Below are 18,837 nucleotides of genomic sequence, written 5' to 3' on the forward strand. Positions count from 1 at the left end.
ATATAGTTTAATAGCCAAGTTTTCATTATTTTTTCGCTGATTAGTGACAGTCTGTGCAGAAGAGAGCGGGAACAAACACAAAAGCCGTATCGGTACCGGCCGGATATTAATTCTTAAACTGCTGGGTAAAGGTGATTTGGGTACCCGCACTTCCCACAGGTTTTGTTAGCTGTATCTCGTCAGCATTCTTTCTGTGTAGTTCATATATAATGTTATTGCTGTAACGTGAGCAAGATGTTAGTGGAATATGCATATTTGCCTATTCTGAATTTTCTCCAATTAAATTTTCGCGAAGGAGTTGATGACGTGACGATTATTAATCATGCACTGTAATTTTTTGATGATAAAGTCATTAAAGACGCCAAAGCAGAGTTTTGGGGAATAGCAGATCTAAATAAATCTGTTCCAAAGCGACAGGGTGACCTAGCTTCTCAGAGAAATTTGAAATATATTCTGGACTTGTCGCGGAATTGTGACTGATAATTCCCTGCTGCTTATTTTTGTCATTGTCTCACCTAATGAAGTGTCCGTTATCCCTACAATACCTTACTCCAGGCTGGTCGGCAAGGTTAGCTCCCTCGACTGAGCTCTTAAACAGATAAACGAAAAAGTGACATCATATGATCTGAATTTTACTTCCTTGCTCAGTGCCTCGTTTAAGCCAAATGGAAATCAATCCACTACTACTGTAGTAATCTCTGAAATTTCTCCCGAGCTTAACAATCCTTTGAAACGTCGCGATTCCATTAACCAAATTACTGGACATCAAGCCATTCCTTCTATAAAGTCGTCAGACAATAAACTTTTAGTGCATATTGATCCAGTTGCTGCAAAGAAATTTTGTGATGCGGTACCTAATTTTCTGAAATGCGATGCAAAACTTCAAGAGCGGATACCCGTTGGAATAGTTAAGGGCATACCGCTAGCTTATGACGTCATTTTTTTCGTGGGGCGTGAAGGAGTTGTAGACGCTAAGTGCATCGGGCAGTCCTTGACTGTTAAGATATTCTTCTACGATGCTGTTGGACTTACAAATGCACTTCGTCTCGGACTTAAGGTAGAATATGAAATTTTCCGAGTATTTGAGTGCCTCCGTCCTCCCCGTTGCTGTTATAAGTGTCAATTACCTGATCATATGAAGGCCAATTGAACCAGCCCTCCCCGCTGTTACCGCTGCAGTGGTATGCATTTATCGACAAAATATGCACCATGTTTGGCTGAACCGAAGTGTGCGCTATGTGGTGAAGGCCATGTTGCATTCAGTCTAAAGTGCCGCGTAATCCGCAGTGCCATAGCTAAGCGTGCCTCGAATAAGAAATGACTGGAACAGTAACGTTTTCTGTGTTTTCTCTGAACATAAATGGCACCAAAGACAAAGACTATTCAATAAATCAGAAAATTATCGATTTTGACAGCGTTTTACTACAGGAACATCTTTTGCCAGCCGTAAGTGTTAGATCACTAAACAGAAGTGATGAACATCAAGTTTATGCAACCAGTGCCAGACGGACGAGGGCAGACCTTCCGGAGGGCTTGCAGGTATTGTGAGTAATAGACCTTCGTGCTTCTCTCCCCAGTGCATACACTCTTGCGATAATTTTATTGCCCTTCGAATTGCAGATCTAGTGATTATCAATACTTACCTACCTCATGATAAAAAAACAGTTTTGTCAATTAATAAATTTACAAAAATTGTGTCTTCTCTGAAGAATTTCCTTCAGAATATTGAAAGTCATTGCTTTAAGTGGATCATAGTGGGAGACCTGAATTGTAACATAAATAGAGAGTCAACTCGGTCTGATCTTGTGCTTCAGTCTTTGCCAGATGGATATCAGATATAAGCCAAGAGTGCAGATTTTTCGTATTTTCATAATAGTGGATGTGTGTCTTATAATAGACCACTGTGTTTGCTCGGCTGGTGTGATATGCTCGAGTGTCGAGGTTCATGATGAAGAAAGAGATTATGATCACCTCCCCCTCTTTTTTACCGTCTCTGTTTCGCATTCTTCTGGCCTGAATCAGTGTGAATCTTCTGCTCTGGGCACGAAATGGTATGATAAGCGTGAATGGAATAAAGCTAACTGACATTATATATCTGTACTTTGGCAACACTGCTCTCATCTGTGACAGTTACTTACCATTTACTTCGTACCAGTGTCCTCTCGCCTAATATTCGATCACAACTTAATTCTTACTATTCTCATGTTGTTGCCTGCCTAAAACAAGCCGAGGCCATTGCTGTCCCTGTTTCACGTATTCGTTCGAAAACTAGAAGTTCTTTATGGAAAGAGGACCCTCAGTTAAAAATTTTGAAAAATCGGGCAAAAATGTGGCTTCGGATATGGAATGCGTGTGGCCGCCCCACCTCGGGTCATGTATTTAATATTAAAAAAAAAAAAAATCTGAATTCAAATCTTGCTTGCGAAGCGTCCGATATAAGGGTAAGGAATTTCCGTGCCCTTACTTACTAGTAGCTCACTAGTGCCTGATTCTTTCCTGTGTGGTACTGTTACCTCTGTTCTGAAGCGAGGGAAGGATCCGCTTAATTGTGGATCCTACCGCCCTATCACTGTAGCGTGTAATTTAAGCAAACTATTTGAATATGTACCGCTCCCATTTATTCAAGATAAGGTGGATTATGACCCAAATCAGTTCGGTTTTAAATCGCGTATAGGATGCCAGCATGCCCATCGTATACTTGCAAAGGTGTTACAAAAAGGACATCGCTTCAAAACGGAAGTTCACTTTTGTGCGTTAGACCTATCTAAAGCTTTCGATACTGTTTGTCACTCTCAGGCATGGTTTTCTCTGGCACGTTTGGGTGTGAATAGTTCAATTATTTTGTTTTGGTTTGTACTTCGGTTTTGGTACCAGAATTCATTTATTCAGTTGAGGCAGGGTTCCCGGGCCTTTGGCAAAATCCCAGTTAGTTCTGGGGTCCGTCAGGGTAGTGTGCTTTCATCTCAAATTTTTAAAGCTTGTTTATTGAGTTTTCTTAATGTGATACCGATTTCTTACTCTTCAGGGTTGTCAAACGTCTCCTATATTGCACATGCGGATGATCTTCTGCTTGTTAGCAGGTCAAAGTTTGCATTAATGAAGTCTGTGCTACTTGTATCTCGGCTTTATGGGGAAATTGGATTAAGCCTCAACACTGATAAATGTGAATATTTAGTGTTTAATTCAAAATCTTCAGCAATGCCGCTTGATTGCGGCTTATTTTCTGTAAAAAGTGTTGTATCTTTCCGATGGCTTGGGATCAATATTTGCAAATTGCTTACGTTATGTCGTTTCCGGGCATTGAGTGATATTAAAGATAAGCTGAAACTGGGGTACGCCAAAATTGTCCCCAACAGGGGAAGATATAACAGAAAAGAATTGGCTGAATTGTACTCGAGTTTTTGTGACCATGCAGTTTTGTTCCCAGCTGGCCTTCACATCCTGTTTCGGCCAGGGGATATTAGCGATATTAGAATTATGTATTTTAGATATTGAAAGTTTTTATTGTATCTACCTCGCAGATACAGTAATAGAAAGATGATGTGAATTTTTGGTGCTCTGGATATTGTAAATTGTTTTGTCAGACAAAGTATCCATCTTCAAGAGAACATTTATGCTACTTTGGGTGTTAACCACCCACTTATCCGGGTAGCCACAGCGCATTGAGTGTAATGTTTATTTATTGTGTTGTTGTTAAATGTATCTTTGGTTTTTTTTTTTTTTTTTTTTTTTTTTTTTGTTTATTTTTTTTTTCCTCTTTTCTTGTGTTACTCCACTTCATTTTCTGTATAGTGGGTTAAAAATAAATTATTAATATTATTACTATTAAAAGCTTCAAGGTTCAAACTTTCCTTTAGATTAGAAAATATTCATAAATACTTATTTATATTGTTTCTGAAGATGCAATAATAAACTTTACCCCCATACTCCCCCTAAAATTCAAATATTTACCCAAAATTGTATAGAAACACTGAAATTTCAATATACCAAATTTACTTTTGTTTTGTGTAATTGCCATTAGATTAATCGATAAGCTGATGTCTACTTCCAAGTTGTTTTTGGCATATTTTTCAAATGAATCATTTTTCCAAGGAAATTTTTTTTCATGGATATATTTTTGCATCGGTAATCATTTTTCATGAGGATATTCTTAATATATCGATAAACAGAGGTCTATTTCCAAGCTGTTTGGGCATATTTTCCAAATGAGCCGTTTTTCCAAGGTATTTTTTTTCATGGACCTATTTTTCCATGGGTAATTATTTTTCATGAGGATATTTTTAGTATATCGATAAACAGAGGTCTACTTTAAGCTGTTTTAGGTATATTCTTCAAATGAATTATTTTCCCTAGAAATATTGTTTTTTCATGGATATATATTTCCATGGGTAATTATTTTTCATGAGCATATTTTTAATATATCGATAAACAGAGGTCTACTTTCAAGTTGTTTTGGTTATATTTTCAAATTAATCATTTTTTCCAATGTATATTTTTTCCATGGATATATTTATTCATGGATGAGTATTTTTCATGAGGATATTTTTAATATATCGGTAAACAGAGGGCGACTTCCAAGTTTTTTGGGTATATTTTTCAAATGAATCATTTTTCCCAAGGTAAATTTTTTTCATGGATATATTTTTCAATGGCTAATTATTTTTCATGAGGATATTTTTAATATATCGATAAACAGATGTCTACTTCCAAGTTGTTTTGGGTATATTTTCAAATTAATCATTTTTCCAAGGTATATTTTTTTCATGGATATGATTTCCATGGGTAATTATTTTTCATGACGATATTTTTAATATATCGATAAACAGAAGTCTACTTCCAAATTGTTTTGAGTATTTTTTCAAATGAATCATTTATCTCAAGGTATATTTTTTTCATGGATATATTTTTCCATGGCTAATTATTTATCATGAGGATATTTTTAATGTATCGATAAACAGAGGTCTACTTCAAAGTTGTTTTGGGTATATTTTTCAAATGAACCATTTTTCCGAGATATATTGTTTTTTTCATGGATATATTTTTCCATGTATAATTACTTTTTATGATGATAATAGTAATATATCGATAAACAGAGGTCTACTTCCAAGTTGTTTTGGGTAAATTTTTCAAATGAATCATTTTTCCAAGGTATATTTTTTCATGAATACATTTTTCAGCGGGTATTTATTTTTCATGCGGAAATTTTTATTATATCAATACACAGAGGTCTACTTCAAAGATGTTTTAGGTATATTTTTCAAATGAATCATTCTTCCAAGGTATATTTTTTTTTCATGGCTATATTTTTTTTTCAAACGTATCATTTTTTCCAAGGTATATTTTTTTAATGGATGTATTTTCCCATGGGTTATTATTTTTGATGAGGATATATGAGAGTGGTAAGCCACGAAGCCATTAGTATTGGTGTGGTAAGGTACGGGTGTCACCAATTAATGGTGCACAAATGATGCTACACCACTTACTGGAGGGAAAAGCCACCGGCGGCGCCAAATGTTATAATGGGATCCCCGTGCTTACCACAACGGTTTTGTAAATACAGGGTTTGTTAGTACCCAATTTACAGTATACCCTGCCCCCAGGGTATGATAACGTGATCGAGCGATGAAATGGCCACATTACGGCTAAGGGGACCCACTCTGGGTTACCACTAATATTTATAACTATCTCCTTGGAGGTAACGAAATCCCCTGTCAATATAATAATGACGTTATCTCGTAACTCTGTTCCTTCCCGGTCTGGGTTCCTTGAAAATTAGTATACAGTTGTAGAAAATATCTTACTTGTAATCTTCCAAAGGTCACATATAACAAAAAAGAATAGGCTTCCCCAAAAGGGGTCTAAATGTAGACTAACTGAAAAATTCGTTCTGTACAGCAACTTTTCATAGGGGTGGACCTTCACTTGGCCTAGCCAATCCTCTCAAACCCCATTCAAAATCCATTCTACTTTTTCATAACTTTATCTTTCAATGGCTAAGACCAGGAAGTCCAAAATAGAATTTAGTTCAAAGCTTAATTATTGCGAAAGAATCTAACTTAGTAACCAGAATTCAACTTAGGATTAAAAATTATCTTATAGGCAAATATAAGTACAGAAAAGAAAATGGGTCATTTATCTGAAAAGAAAAGAAACAGGAGTGGAACCCCAACAGGATATTTTCAATATATCGATAAACATACTTCAAGTGAATATACTTCAAATGAATTATTTTCCCAAGATATATTGTCTTTTCATGGATATATTTTTCCATGGATAATTATTTTCATGAGTATATTTTTAAAATATCAATAAGCAGAGATTTACTTCCAAGTTGTTTCGGGTATATTTTTCAAATTAATCATTTTTTCCAATGTGAATTTTATTCATGGATATATTTTCTCATGGGTGATTATTTTTCATGAGGATGTTTTTAATGTATCGATAAGCAATGAAAAATAAGTATACCTTGGAAAAATTATCCATTTGAAAAATATATCCAAAACAACTTGGAAGTAGATATCTGTTTATCAATATATTAAAAATATCTTCACGAAAAAAAATTACCCATGGAAAAATACATTTATGAAAAAAACAATATATCTTGGAAAAATTATTAATTTGAAAAATATACCAAAAACAACTTGGAAGAATTCCTCTTTTTTCAATATAATAAAATTTCCTCATGAAAAAGAATTACCCATGGAAAAATATATCGATGAAAAAAATATACATTGGAAAAATGGTTCATTTGAAAAATTTATCCAAAACAACTTTGAAGCCGTCCTCTGTTATCTATATATTAAAAACATCCTCATGAAAAATAAGCACCCATGGAAAAATATATCCATGAAAAAAATATATCTTGGAAAAATGATTTGCTATTTAGAATATGATTTTATTATGGATAGAAAGAATCCAAGTAACATAAAATATTTGCTTTCAAATAATAAAAGATATTTAGATGACTTTCTGGTGATAAATTGTGCAGATTTTTTAGATATTTCAAATAAGATATATCCACCAGATTTAAAGTTGGAATCCAGTAATGGGAATGGCAATTAGGACCATTTTCTAGATTTAGATATTAATGTTACATCTAATAATACAGTTTTTAAAATATATAATAAAACAGATGATTTTAATTTTGAAATATTTAATTTCCCATTTCCTAAAAGTAGTATACATTCAAATATAACATATTCATCGTATTTTTCCCAACTATTTAGATATGCGAGAATTTGTACTAATTACATCGATTTTAAAAGTAGATGTCAAATACTTAGCAATAAGCTAATCGTAAGAGGTTTTTTCCACCAACAAACTTGCTTGGCAATTTAAAAAGCATTGTTTTCAATATAATCAACTTTTAAATAAGTATAATAAAAGATATCAAGATATTTTGAATGATATTTTGAGGTAGCCTGTTGGATGAATATTTTTTCTCATCCCTTTATAATTTTGGAGTTTAGGGTTTGTTTCGACACATGCAGGTAAAGAATAATGTAGGATGTTTGGAAACTAATTCGTAGAAAGTTGAGCGAAAGTGAAAAGTTTTTGGTTGACAGTTAGTGTTATGCAAATAAGGGGAGTTATATTGGCTGAAGGATATTCTTTCAGAGTTGGGATGAGTTTACTTTGATTTACTGCTAGGTGAATGTAGGTTAAGGAAGCTTGGAAAATTTGTTGAGTATATTTTTATAGTTTTAGGTATTTTTTTTATTCTCAGTTATTCCACAGGTGTCACTACATAGGGTTATGCCATATTTTATGGCATGGCGCGCTCATTTAGCCTGGGTAATGAAATTTAATCGCCGAAACCTATATAGGCAATGAGTTTTTATCTAAGGAGCCCTGATATGTGGTGATTACTTGGGGAATATTAAAATTTTGTAGACTTAAGGTGCTATGGCTTGGTTTTGGGACAATGACTTATACTTATTAGTGCTGATTTTGCTCTATTTTGGACTTGATTTTCGGATTATCTGGTTGGATATACTGTTTTGTCCTAGATGATTGGATGGATGAGTAAGGTCTAGACCTTGTTCAATTGCTCATTTATCTCAGTTACTAAATTAGGAAGACGGACTTTACCTGTAATACATTATTTGAGAAATATACCTAGTACAACTTGGAAGTAGAGCTCTGTCTGTCGATATATTAAAAATATACTCATGAAAAATAATTACCCATGGAAAAATATATCCATGAAAAAATGTACCTTGGAAAAATGGTTCATTTGAAGAATATACGCAAAACAGCTTGGAAGCAGACCTCTTTTTATCATTATATTAAAAATATCAACAGGAAAAATAATTAACCGTGGAAAATATATCCATGAAAAAAAAATATACCCTGTAAAAATGATTCATTTGAAAAATATGCCCAAAACAACTTGGAAGTAAACCTCTGTTTATCAATATATTAAAAATATCCTCATGAAAAATACTTACCCATGGAAAAGCATATCCATTAAAAAAATATACCTTTAAAAAAATGATTCATTTGAAAAAAATATACTCATAGAAAAAAATATACCTTGGAAGAATGATTAATTTGACATTATAACCAAAACAACTCGGAAGAAATCCTCTTTTTTCGATATAATAAAAATATTGTCATGAAAAAGAATTACCCATGGGAAAATATATCGATGAAAAAAATATACATTGGAAAAAGGTTTTTTTTTGAAAAATAAATCCAAGAGAACTTTAAAGCAGTCCTGTTATTTATACATTAAAATATCCTAATGAAAAAATAAGCACCCATGGAAAAATATATCCATGAAAATAATATATCTGGGATAAATAATTATTTGAAAAATATACCAAATACAACTTGGAAGTAGAGCTCTGTCCATCGATATATTGAAAATATCCTCATGAAAAATAAAATTAACCATGGGAAATTATATCCATGAAAAAAATATACCGTGGAAAAATGACTCATTTGAAAAATATACCCAAAACAACTTGGAAGTAAACCTCTGTTTATCGATATATTAAAATATCCTCATGAAAAATACTTACCCATGGAAAAATATATCCATGAAAAAAAAATATACCTTGGAAGAAAAGATTCATTTGAAAAAAATATACTCATAGAAAAAAAAATATACCTTGGAAGAATGATTTATTTGAAAAATATACCCAAAACAGCTTGGAAGTAGATCTCTGTTTATCGATATATTAAAAATATCCTCATGAAAAATAATTATCCATGGAAAAATACGGGTATAAGGAAATAAAATAATTACCCATGGAAATAAAATATCCATGAAAAAATAACTTGGAAAAATGATTCATTTGTAAAATATACCCAAAACGACTTTGGAATGAAACATCTGTTTATCCAAAAGAAATATCCTCATGAAAAATAATTACCCATGGAAACATATACCTTGGAAAAATGATTCATTTGAAAAATATGCCCAAACCAACATAGAAGTAGACTTCTTTTTATCGATACATTAAAAATACCTTCATGAAAAAGAATTTACCCATGGAAAAATAAGTCCATGAAAAGAAATACCTTGGAAAAATGATTCTTCTGAAAAATATACTCTAAAAAGCTTAGCAGTAGACCTCTGTTTATCGATACATTAAAAATATCCTCATGAAAAATAATTTCCCATGGAAAAATATACTCATAAAAAATCCGAAAATATTCAAAGTAAAAAAAGAAAAGTGTTACTACAAACATTATTTTTCTTATAGTGAAAATCACGATTAACATATATATATATATATATATATATATATATATATATATATATATATATATATATATATATATATATATATATATATATATATATATATATATATATATATATATATATATATATATATATATATATATATATATATATATATATATATATATATATATATATATATATATATATATATATATATATATATATATCATTATTGTTTCGTATTTCGAAAATATTAAATATGAATTTTTGAATTTATGAATTTTTAATTTCAAAAAAATTAAACTGTAGGAAAATGGGGGAGGGGCCAAAACATTGGGGGAGGGTATTGGGGACCTTGAAGGTTGGGGCATGGATGACAAATGGTTGCCGTATCATTGCCTAAAATGTACACGACTTTTTGTAAGAAGAATTTGCAATAGCTCCAATAGTATACCCACTATGGGCGTCGTCAAATCCATAACCACCTCACTACTTGATTTAAAAGGACTGTACTTAATTTCTATATTAAAATTCTTTTCTTGGTGCCTACGGCTTTATTAGATTCAACTTTATTCATACTTCCATACTAAACAATATTCTATATTGGCTTCACTCCTCACTTGGTACTTGTGTATTAAAGCGACCATAGTCAAGAAGTGAAGTTAGGTCAATCGAATCAATCGACTTGTGAAGGATGAATATGTTCTAATCTTATTCCGATATTTATATAATGTGGCGTGCGAGTCAGCATTCCCGCAGACTTAACTTTAGTTGGTAAGCGATTAAAATTTCAACCCTTCACCGGTTTTATTCAATCCAAATAAAAAAAATATTTATCGTATTATCATTTGGTTTTATCTGGATAATCATGTCCTGAGTTAAGACTCTTCAGACCGTTTGAATGCTATATTATACTGGGCGAACACAAGAATTTGGGTCATTGGTCCACATAAATACAGGGTAACAAAATGTATCTCATTTGCATAATTCTTGCATGAACAATAGCATGATTTAGTGCTTCAGGCTGTAAGTTCTGTATAGTACACCATTTTGGTCGAAATATATCAGGTTCTGGTCAGTTTATATGATGCATTGTTCGTATTGCATACAGCCTTACTACTTCATGATTCAGGAGTTATTCTTAAAGAATCGGGACAAAATTTGAACTTTAGCGTAATGAGCGAGGTATTTATGAGGGAATGGGGTGGTCCCCTCATATACGTTATAATTTCTTTTTATGTTAAGTTTTAATGTTGCTCCTTACTTTCAGTTGAAAAAACTTCCGGCTGTAAGCTCTGTATAGTACACCATTTTGGTTGAAATATATCAGGTTCTGGTCGGTTTGTATTATGTATCGTTAGTATTGCATACAGCCTTACTACTTCATGATTCAGGAGTTATTCTTAAAGAATCGGGACAAAACTCTAAATTTAGCGTAAAAAGCGAGGTATTTACGAGGGGGGGGGGTCATTTAGGTATGCATTTTGAAAAATTGAGAACGTTGCAACAGGTCCTTGAACTGAAAAACGAGAGGTGATCTACAATCAAATCAGTTCAAGTTTGTGGTTATTTTACCCAGTTGGTCAAAAGCTTATTTAAAGGGTAATGTTGGTTAAGCTGTTGTAGGGTATATTATTGACTGATTATAGATTTCGATTCCACCATTGCATACAATTGACTTAAAAACGTGTCATTAGCGTTGTATGACAGCATTTAAAGTTCGTCCTTTTTTTCAGGTAAAATTATAACTGAGGAGTTTTTTGCTATCTTGGAAAGTAGATGAGTTATGAGAATAACACTTTTAGGAACGTATTCAGAGTCTAAATTCTGCTTTCGGAAGGTGATCTCTGCTCCTTCCTTAATTCTCAGGCATAAGAAATTGCAGTAAAATGTTAGACAAGCGACTTTCAGCTATATTGGAAAGTAGTTAAGTTAGGAAAATTAAACTTTTAGGGGTGGATGTAGCCTACTGACTAAATTATGTCCTGGGAATATATTTTGAAGTACATACCTCCATTTCTTTTCCCTCTAGAGAGCACCGACTTTTGATGACCATTAAAAATCTTGATATAGTCATTTTTTTCAGCGTAGTGGAAAAATATAATAACTGTGTTTGAGGATGACATGACACCCCCCCCCCCCACCCCACAGTCCCCTGGGGAAATGCTGCAAACTTTGAACTTTGCCAATTGTTTACATATAGTATTGGTTATTGAGAAGTATACAGACATTTCTCAGCGGTGATTTTTTGGTGATGGTGGGGGAGGGATTGGGGGGGGGTGGGGTTTACAGGAGTAACTTTCTAGGAGGATTTTTTCGTGAGGGAAGTGAATTTTCCATGGAGGGGGAGCTGGATTTCCTGGCATTAATAAAAAAATCAAAATTAATCTAAACAAATAAGTTTTGCAACTGAAAGTAAGGAGCAACATTAAAACTTAAAACAAATAGAAACTATTACGTACATGAGAGGGGTCACCCCCTTCTCAATACTTCGCTCTTTACGTTTTTTCCAGAACTTTAAAAAGAGCTTATTATTTTAATAAACGGCCTTTATGATTCAGGAGTCATTCTTAAATAATTGGAAATAAAAGTCAAACTTTTAGTAAAGAGCGAGGTGTTGAGGAGGGAATAATCCCTCATATACGTAATAATTTATGCTTGTTTTAAGTTTTAATGTTGCTCCTTACTTTCATTTGAAAAAGCTTTTGTTTTTCAATTAATATGGTCTAAAGATAGTACATAGAACTCTTCTTACTCGACATCAAAACATAATCAAAACAGTGTTGGTGTCTCTTTTTTTTTTTAAGAGGAAATAAAATAGATCATATGAACTAAACCACAACTTGAGAAGAAGCAACATTTTAAAAATATGTCCATAATAATTTCCTTGTGAATATCCAAAAGTTCCAGAGGTACTTACTTTATCTCCTTTAAAATTAGTAAATTGCATTAAATGGTAAACAGTAATGGTAAATACATGGTAAATTCATGGTAAGTGCATGGTAAATAGTAAACAGGTAAAAAGTGCATGGCCCGCTTAAAATGGGTAAACTTTTTAAATATTCATACATCTAATAAGAAACTTCCGAATGAACAATAATGAGGTTATATTAAACCAAGAATAAACTTTTTTTTATGCGATCCTAGTCCATCTGATGCACTTCAAGCAAATATTCAAAAAATAAGGTAATGGGAGAATCTGTCTGGCAAAGGGTCAAATAGGGTAAAGCAAGAGAGAAGACTCCCCCCTAAAATATATTAAAATGTGCAAACAGCGCAAAGTGATAATACAATCAGAAAAAAACTTACAACACTTGGGCAAAAAAGCTTTTCGTACCTCCCCACTCCCAAAAAAGTCCAGGAAGATATTAAAGTCTCTGGACGGCTGTAGCTTCCTCATATTAGACCGATTTCTGCATTCGTAATTAATAAAGGGTAATAAGGTTGAATATTTTTTTCTCTTTAGATCTTTGCTAAGCCAGTTCAGCTCTCAAAAGTAACTCTGCTAAGATAAAAATTGATAATGTGGATTAAATATTTTATGCTTCGGCTAGGGGGAGAGGGAAATTTGCTAAACGTGTTATCAGTACAAGTATTAAGCCAGTTATTATCATAAGTGAGTGACCGCATAAAGCGCTGACTTCCAGGTGATTTGCTCCTATCTAGTTTGTAGGACAGGAGAAGAGAAATTTTCAATGAACATCTATAGTAAACAATCTGGTAGAGTAGATTCTCGTTTTCAGGGTTGGCGAAAATTCTGTATACATTGCAGCAGATGTAGCGTAATGACCACTTTTAATTCACATATGAATCTAACTTTTAAAGGTATATAATACAACGTCAAAAATCAACTTCATCACAGTTTCTACAGAAGTGTATAATGGTGAACATGAGAATGAGAGCGGTACGGATATTATGATATTTCTTACTTATTTTTTACCAGGGATACAATTCCTGAGTATACTAGTATTTTATATGCCTCAGAGAAACACTGGATCTTATGCTTGTTTCATTTTGCTTTTTATGGCAGTGAAGTGTTCAAAACTAAGGGTCTGTGCTTTTGCCTGTTTTGACCCTTATGCAGTCTCTGTGTCTTATAGCCTGTTTCACTAGGGGGTCATTCAAAACAGTCACTCATAGAGGAGGAGGCCTTTTCCATTGTTAAAGCTACTCTTTCAGAATATGAAGCTGCATCATTTTAAAAGGGTTGATAACGGATGGGTTTAAACTTGAGACATCTTGTTACTTCTTATATTTCCCATTTAATTTTCCTATTTTTGGTGTTTTTCGGTAGGTGGAACTTCAAATTGTTATCCTAATAAGACAGCAAACTTATCTATTTTGATCAATTATATCTAATGACGTTTGCACCATTCCATACAAGAATTGTGACATAAATATGGGCCACCCCACGCAGGTTCAAAATCAGGGAGACGCTCCTCCACTACTAAGGATACCGATTCTGTTTATATTACAGTGAAAGTGGGTTGACAACGTATTGGTTTAAAGTTTTAAATTTCCGTAAATTAATAAAGTTACCCTGCTTTCTAATGGGAAGCACAGTCGTCGATTGCCCCCCGAATGATGTGGAGTGAAAAATTACTATATATCCCATCCCCCTTAACTATCTAGATATAGACTTCTCCTGCCCCCCTCCCCATAGAAATGCTATAGAATCGCCCCTGATGGTATTTTTGTGTGTGTGTGCAATCAAAGAGACTCTCAGTCCGTATTCACGTCTCATAGCCTACTTTACAGGATCATTATATTAACTGGGCCCTATGTAGAGGATACGACTGTTTTCCCAAAGTGTTTAATTTTTGTGTTTTTCGAATGTATGCTTTACCCAAAATGTTGCTTTCCCCCTGTGTGTTTCTATTCGCCATGTGTGTTTTAATCCAGCCTAGTCTGATATATATATATATATATATATATATATATATATATATATATATATATATATATATTATATATATATATATATATATATATATATATATATATATATATATATATATATATATATATATATATATATATATATATATATATATATATATATATATATATATATATATATATATATATATATATATATATATATATATATATATATATATATATATATATATATATATATATATATATATATATATATATATATCTGGCGAATGTAGTAATTCCTCATTTAATGTGAATCAAAGAGTGAAACTGATTGAATATTCTTTTACAAGATGCTTTGTTAGCTTATATAAATGATTTTGCTTAAGGTTTTGCTTAAGTCTTGTTGGGTTCTTTTTTTATGTACACAAAAAAATGATCACATAAAACTTCCGACAGTAGGACTCAATTCGACTAATTTTCTAACTCTTAGACTAAATCATTATCAAGCTTAAAAAAAAAGATGAACAGTTTTATAGTTGATTCCATGTAGAATATTTAATCAAAGAGACTCTCAGTCCGTATTCACGTCTCATAGCCTACTTTACAGGATCATTATATTAACTGGGCCCTATGTAGAGGATACGACTGTTTTCCCAAAGTGTTTAATTTTTGTGTTTTTCGAATGTATGCTTTACCCAAAATGTTGCTTTCCCCCTGTGTGTTTCTATTCGCCATGTGTGTTTTAATCCAGCCTAGTCTGATATATATATATATATATATATATATATATATATATATATATATATATATATATATATATATATATATATATATATATATATATATATATATATATATATATATATATATATATATATATATATATATATATATATATATATATATATATATATATATATATATATATATATATATATATATATATATATATATATATATATATATTTAATATCTGGCCAATGTAGTAATTCCTCATTTAATGTGAATCAAAGAATAAAATTGATTGAATATTCTTTTACAAGATGCTTTGTCGGCTTATCTAAATGATTTTGCTTAAGGTTTTGCTTAAGTCTTGTTGGGTTCTTTTTTTATGTACACAAAAAAATGATCACATAAAACTTCCGACAGTAGGACTCAATTCGACTAATTTTCTAACTCTTAGACTAAATCATTATCAAGCTTAAAAAAAAGATGAACAGTTTTATAGTTGATTCCATGTAGAATATTTAATTTGTATATCCGTATAAAAACATATTTCTCTGATGGGGGCAGGGGGAATATTTACTCAACTTGGGTCCTTTTTAAGGTAGTTGTTCATTTAATTCTTCATATCAGTGCATTTTTCATAGTAATTATTTTTCAATTGCACTTTTGGTGCATTTTTGCCATTATGGTTGCATTCTGACGTCATTCATCCGGTAAAACTTGTCAGAAGGATTGTTTCGACTTATTATGGGCTTATAAATCAATGATTTTTCATTTAAGAGCAAGTAAAATTTTTTATTTTTCTTCATTAATCGTTCTATGTTAGAATCGTTATATCGTCCTAATTGCTTCTTCTTATTTCAGACTTTGGGTTTAAGCCTTTTTGTCGCGTCAGCTCTTGCTGCACCTAAACGTAAGTCGTTTTTTTCCTCCTTTTGTATTTTGTTTTTTATTCGATTACGCCTATGTTGCTTATATTTACTATTCTTTACTTACAATCAATACTTATGTTGTTGTTTTTTCTGGTACTTTTTAATATTGTTTTTTAATCTTCAGTTTATAGTGATCAAAAATTTAATTTATCAGTTTTGCATATCGAAAAACAGCTAATTTTATTTATACCTAGTAATATAAGACAAGGCCGTACCCAGGATATATATATATATATATATATATATATATATATATATATATATATATATATATATATATATATATATATATATATATAAATATATATATATATATATATATATATATATATATATATATATATATATATATATATATATATTATATATTTATATATATATTAAACATAATTAGAAAAAACTATTCTCAGGAAATCCTATAATTACGATCGCTATTTTTCAGCAGGCACACAGAGATAAGCGAGAATACCCGCCCTATATACCATGCAGTTCGTCTCTGGGCTCACTCCGCTTTCAAAATTGTTCTTTCTTAAAAGCAAAAGTTTCTTTAAGAGACTGAAGAATAAACAATTCACCGATATAGTTTAAAGTCTAAGTGTTGATAATTCATTTTGCAGCATTTCCATCTAATCGCGATTATTCTTTCAGCTGATGGCCATGGTCATGGACATCATCATCATCATGGAGCATCAAGCTCAAATGCATATTCTTCTGTAGGAAGCTTACCTTTAACTAGTAGCTATGGTGGTGCCTCCCAAGGGTAAGTATCTTTTTTTTTGTTATGGTTTTGGATTTCTTGAAAAAGACAAAAAAAAGGCAAAAACATTAAATTAACAATAAAATAAATAAAGTTTTTCGACCTGGCCTAATGCTATTCAATTTTTTTTTCAAGTTTCGATTCGTTGATATTGCTCTGTCTACTTCTTAGCATCAGAGTTGACTCGAATTATTTAACGAAAGGCTTTTGATTTTTAAAATTATCATCAACTTTAACATAATAAAAAATTAATTATTTTCTGATGTTTCATTCGTCTTGTAGGCTAGTTTCTCTAGTGAGAAAAGTTAAACAAACAGTTTGTAGGGCATGATTTTCATTCTAAAATGTGTTACCAAACTTCTCGAAATTTAACTGATTAAAAAACAAGTCGGCTATTTATAAACAAAATGTGTTCGGAACACAATTTATATTATGTCTTATACAAAATAATTCGTACTTACACCTTCGCCCCACTCTTGACCGTATCTTGGAGCTTTCAAATCACGGCAATGTACTTTCTGAAAATCATTTTGAATGAAACCATCAAAATATCAGAACTGGTTTTGTAAGAAAGGAGAGAGTAATCGAATCACCCTTCAACTTACAATTAAATTAAAAAAAAACGAGTTTTTCCAACTGAAAGTAAGGAGCAACATTAAAACTTGAAAACGAACAGAAATTATAACGTATATGACAGGGGTCAATCAAAAGAAAAATCTTGGAAAATCGTGTTTTCAGGTATGAATAGACCTAAAATGGGGCAGGGGGTGGGGATGAAAAAAAAACTTTTGTTTAGATGTCTTTTGTACTTTAAAGTTTTTCTTATATATTATGAAAAAAAAAATTCAGCAAAATTCATAATGAAAGACCTTCATGCAGGGTTATGTAAAGTTATGCAAAAATATTTTAGCAAAATTGATAATTTAAAGTGAAAGAAAACAATTTAATATTATATAAAAATAAACATCTTGTTAACGAGCAGACTTTCACGCAGGGAAAACAAGCCTATTCCTAATACTAATTAAAGAAATATCCCATGAACCTGGTCCTGAAATGCACTTGTCTTTTACCTCACCTCGTTAGAAAGATTGTAATTTCAATCTATAAGCTGATTGAGTTTGAGTACTGTGTTTAGTATGGGGAGTTTTCGGCAAATATAGGACTGTAATCTTATTTTATTGTAAATCTTATTTTAAAACATGAAACAAAAAAAAAAAACAATACAACTATTTCAGCCTTATAAGTTCGCTTAGTAATTGACTGGAAAACTGGAGAGCACAAAAAGTGTAAACAGAATTTATTAAATGCTTTTAGCCTAAAAATCTGTTGTCTTAATTTGCATTTTAGCTGATTCACCTAATGACAAAACTCTTAGGGTCTGTGGTCTAAATACAATGAGGGATCTCTACGATATCAAAGTTAAAAACAGCTGTCAAGCAGTTAAAATGCAGGACAAGAGGAAATTGAGGCTTAACCTCCTAAAATATTAAGAAAATTTGAAGTATTTTAGCTTGAACACTCAAAAAAAGAGGGAAATGTAAATATTAATAAAATTATTTTAGGTAGAAGGATACTGTCGGCAAGATAATTTAATTTCAAAAATCATTTTGGTTAATCGACACATATCTAGGGCACTGGAGATTCAATGTTCAAATCTTTTTGATAAATATTTTTTATTTGAAATTTGAATTTTTGTATGCGTTACTTTTCCTTCTTTATTTAAGGGCTGAATACCCTCTGTGTAAACATACTAACACACTCTTTTACAGTACCTTAGTGGCTAATATATATTGGTATCTTTTAATTCTGCCGTTGAAGACACTAACTTGATCCTCATTTTG

General features: G+C 31.7%; 1 protein-coding gene across 1 annotated transcript in view; it reads left to right on the forward strand.

The window, feature by feature from the left end:
- The window catches only part of LOC148945602 (uncharacterized), a 61,084-nt gene that overhangs the window by 25,105 nt on the left and 17,142 nt on the right, over positions 1–18,837 (forward strand). The window contains exons 8-10 of the mRNA XM_089099096.1: positions 649–1,057; positions 16,172–16,220; positions 16,888–16,999. Of these exons, the coding sequence (XP_088955222.1) occupies positions 649–1,057; positions 16,172–16,220; positions 16,888–16,999 (570 nt within the window). The remainder of the gene's footprint in view (positions 1–648; positions 1,058–16,171; positions 16,221–16,887; positions 17,000–18,837) is intronic.

The sequence above is a fragment of the Artemia sp. Qi Xiang Cuo genome, chromosome 13 (genome assembly GCF_049724085.1).
Source record: "Artemia sp. Qi Xiang Cuo chromosome 13, ASM4972408v1, whole genome shotgun sequence".
Taxonomy (NCBI): Eukaryota; Metazoa; Arthropoda; class Branchiopoda; order Anostraca; family Artemiidae; genus Artemia; species Artemia sp. Qi Xiang Cuo.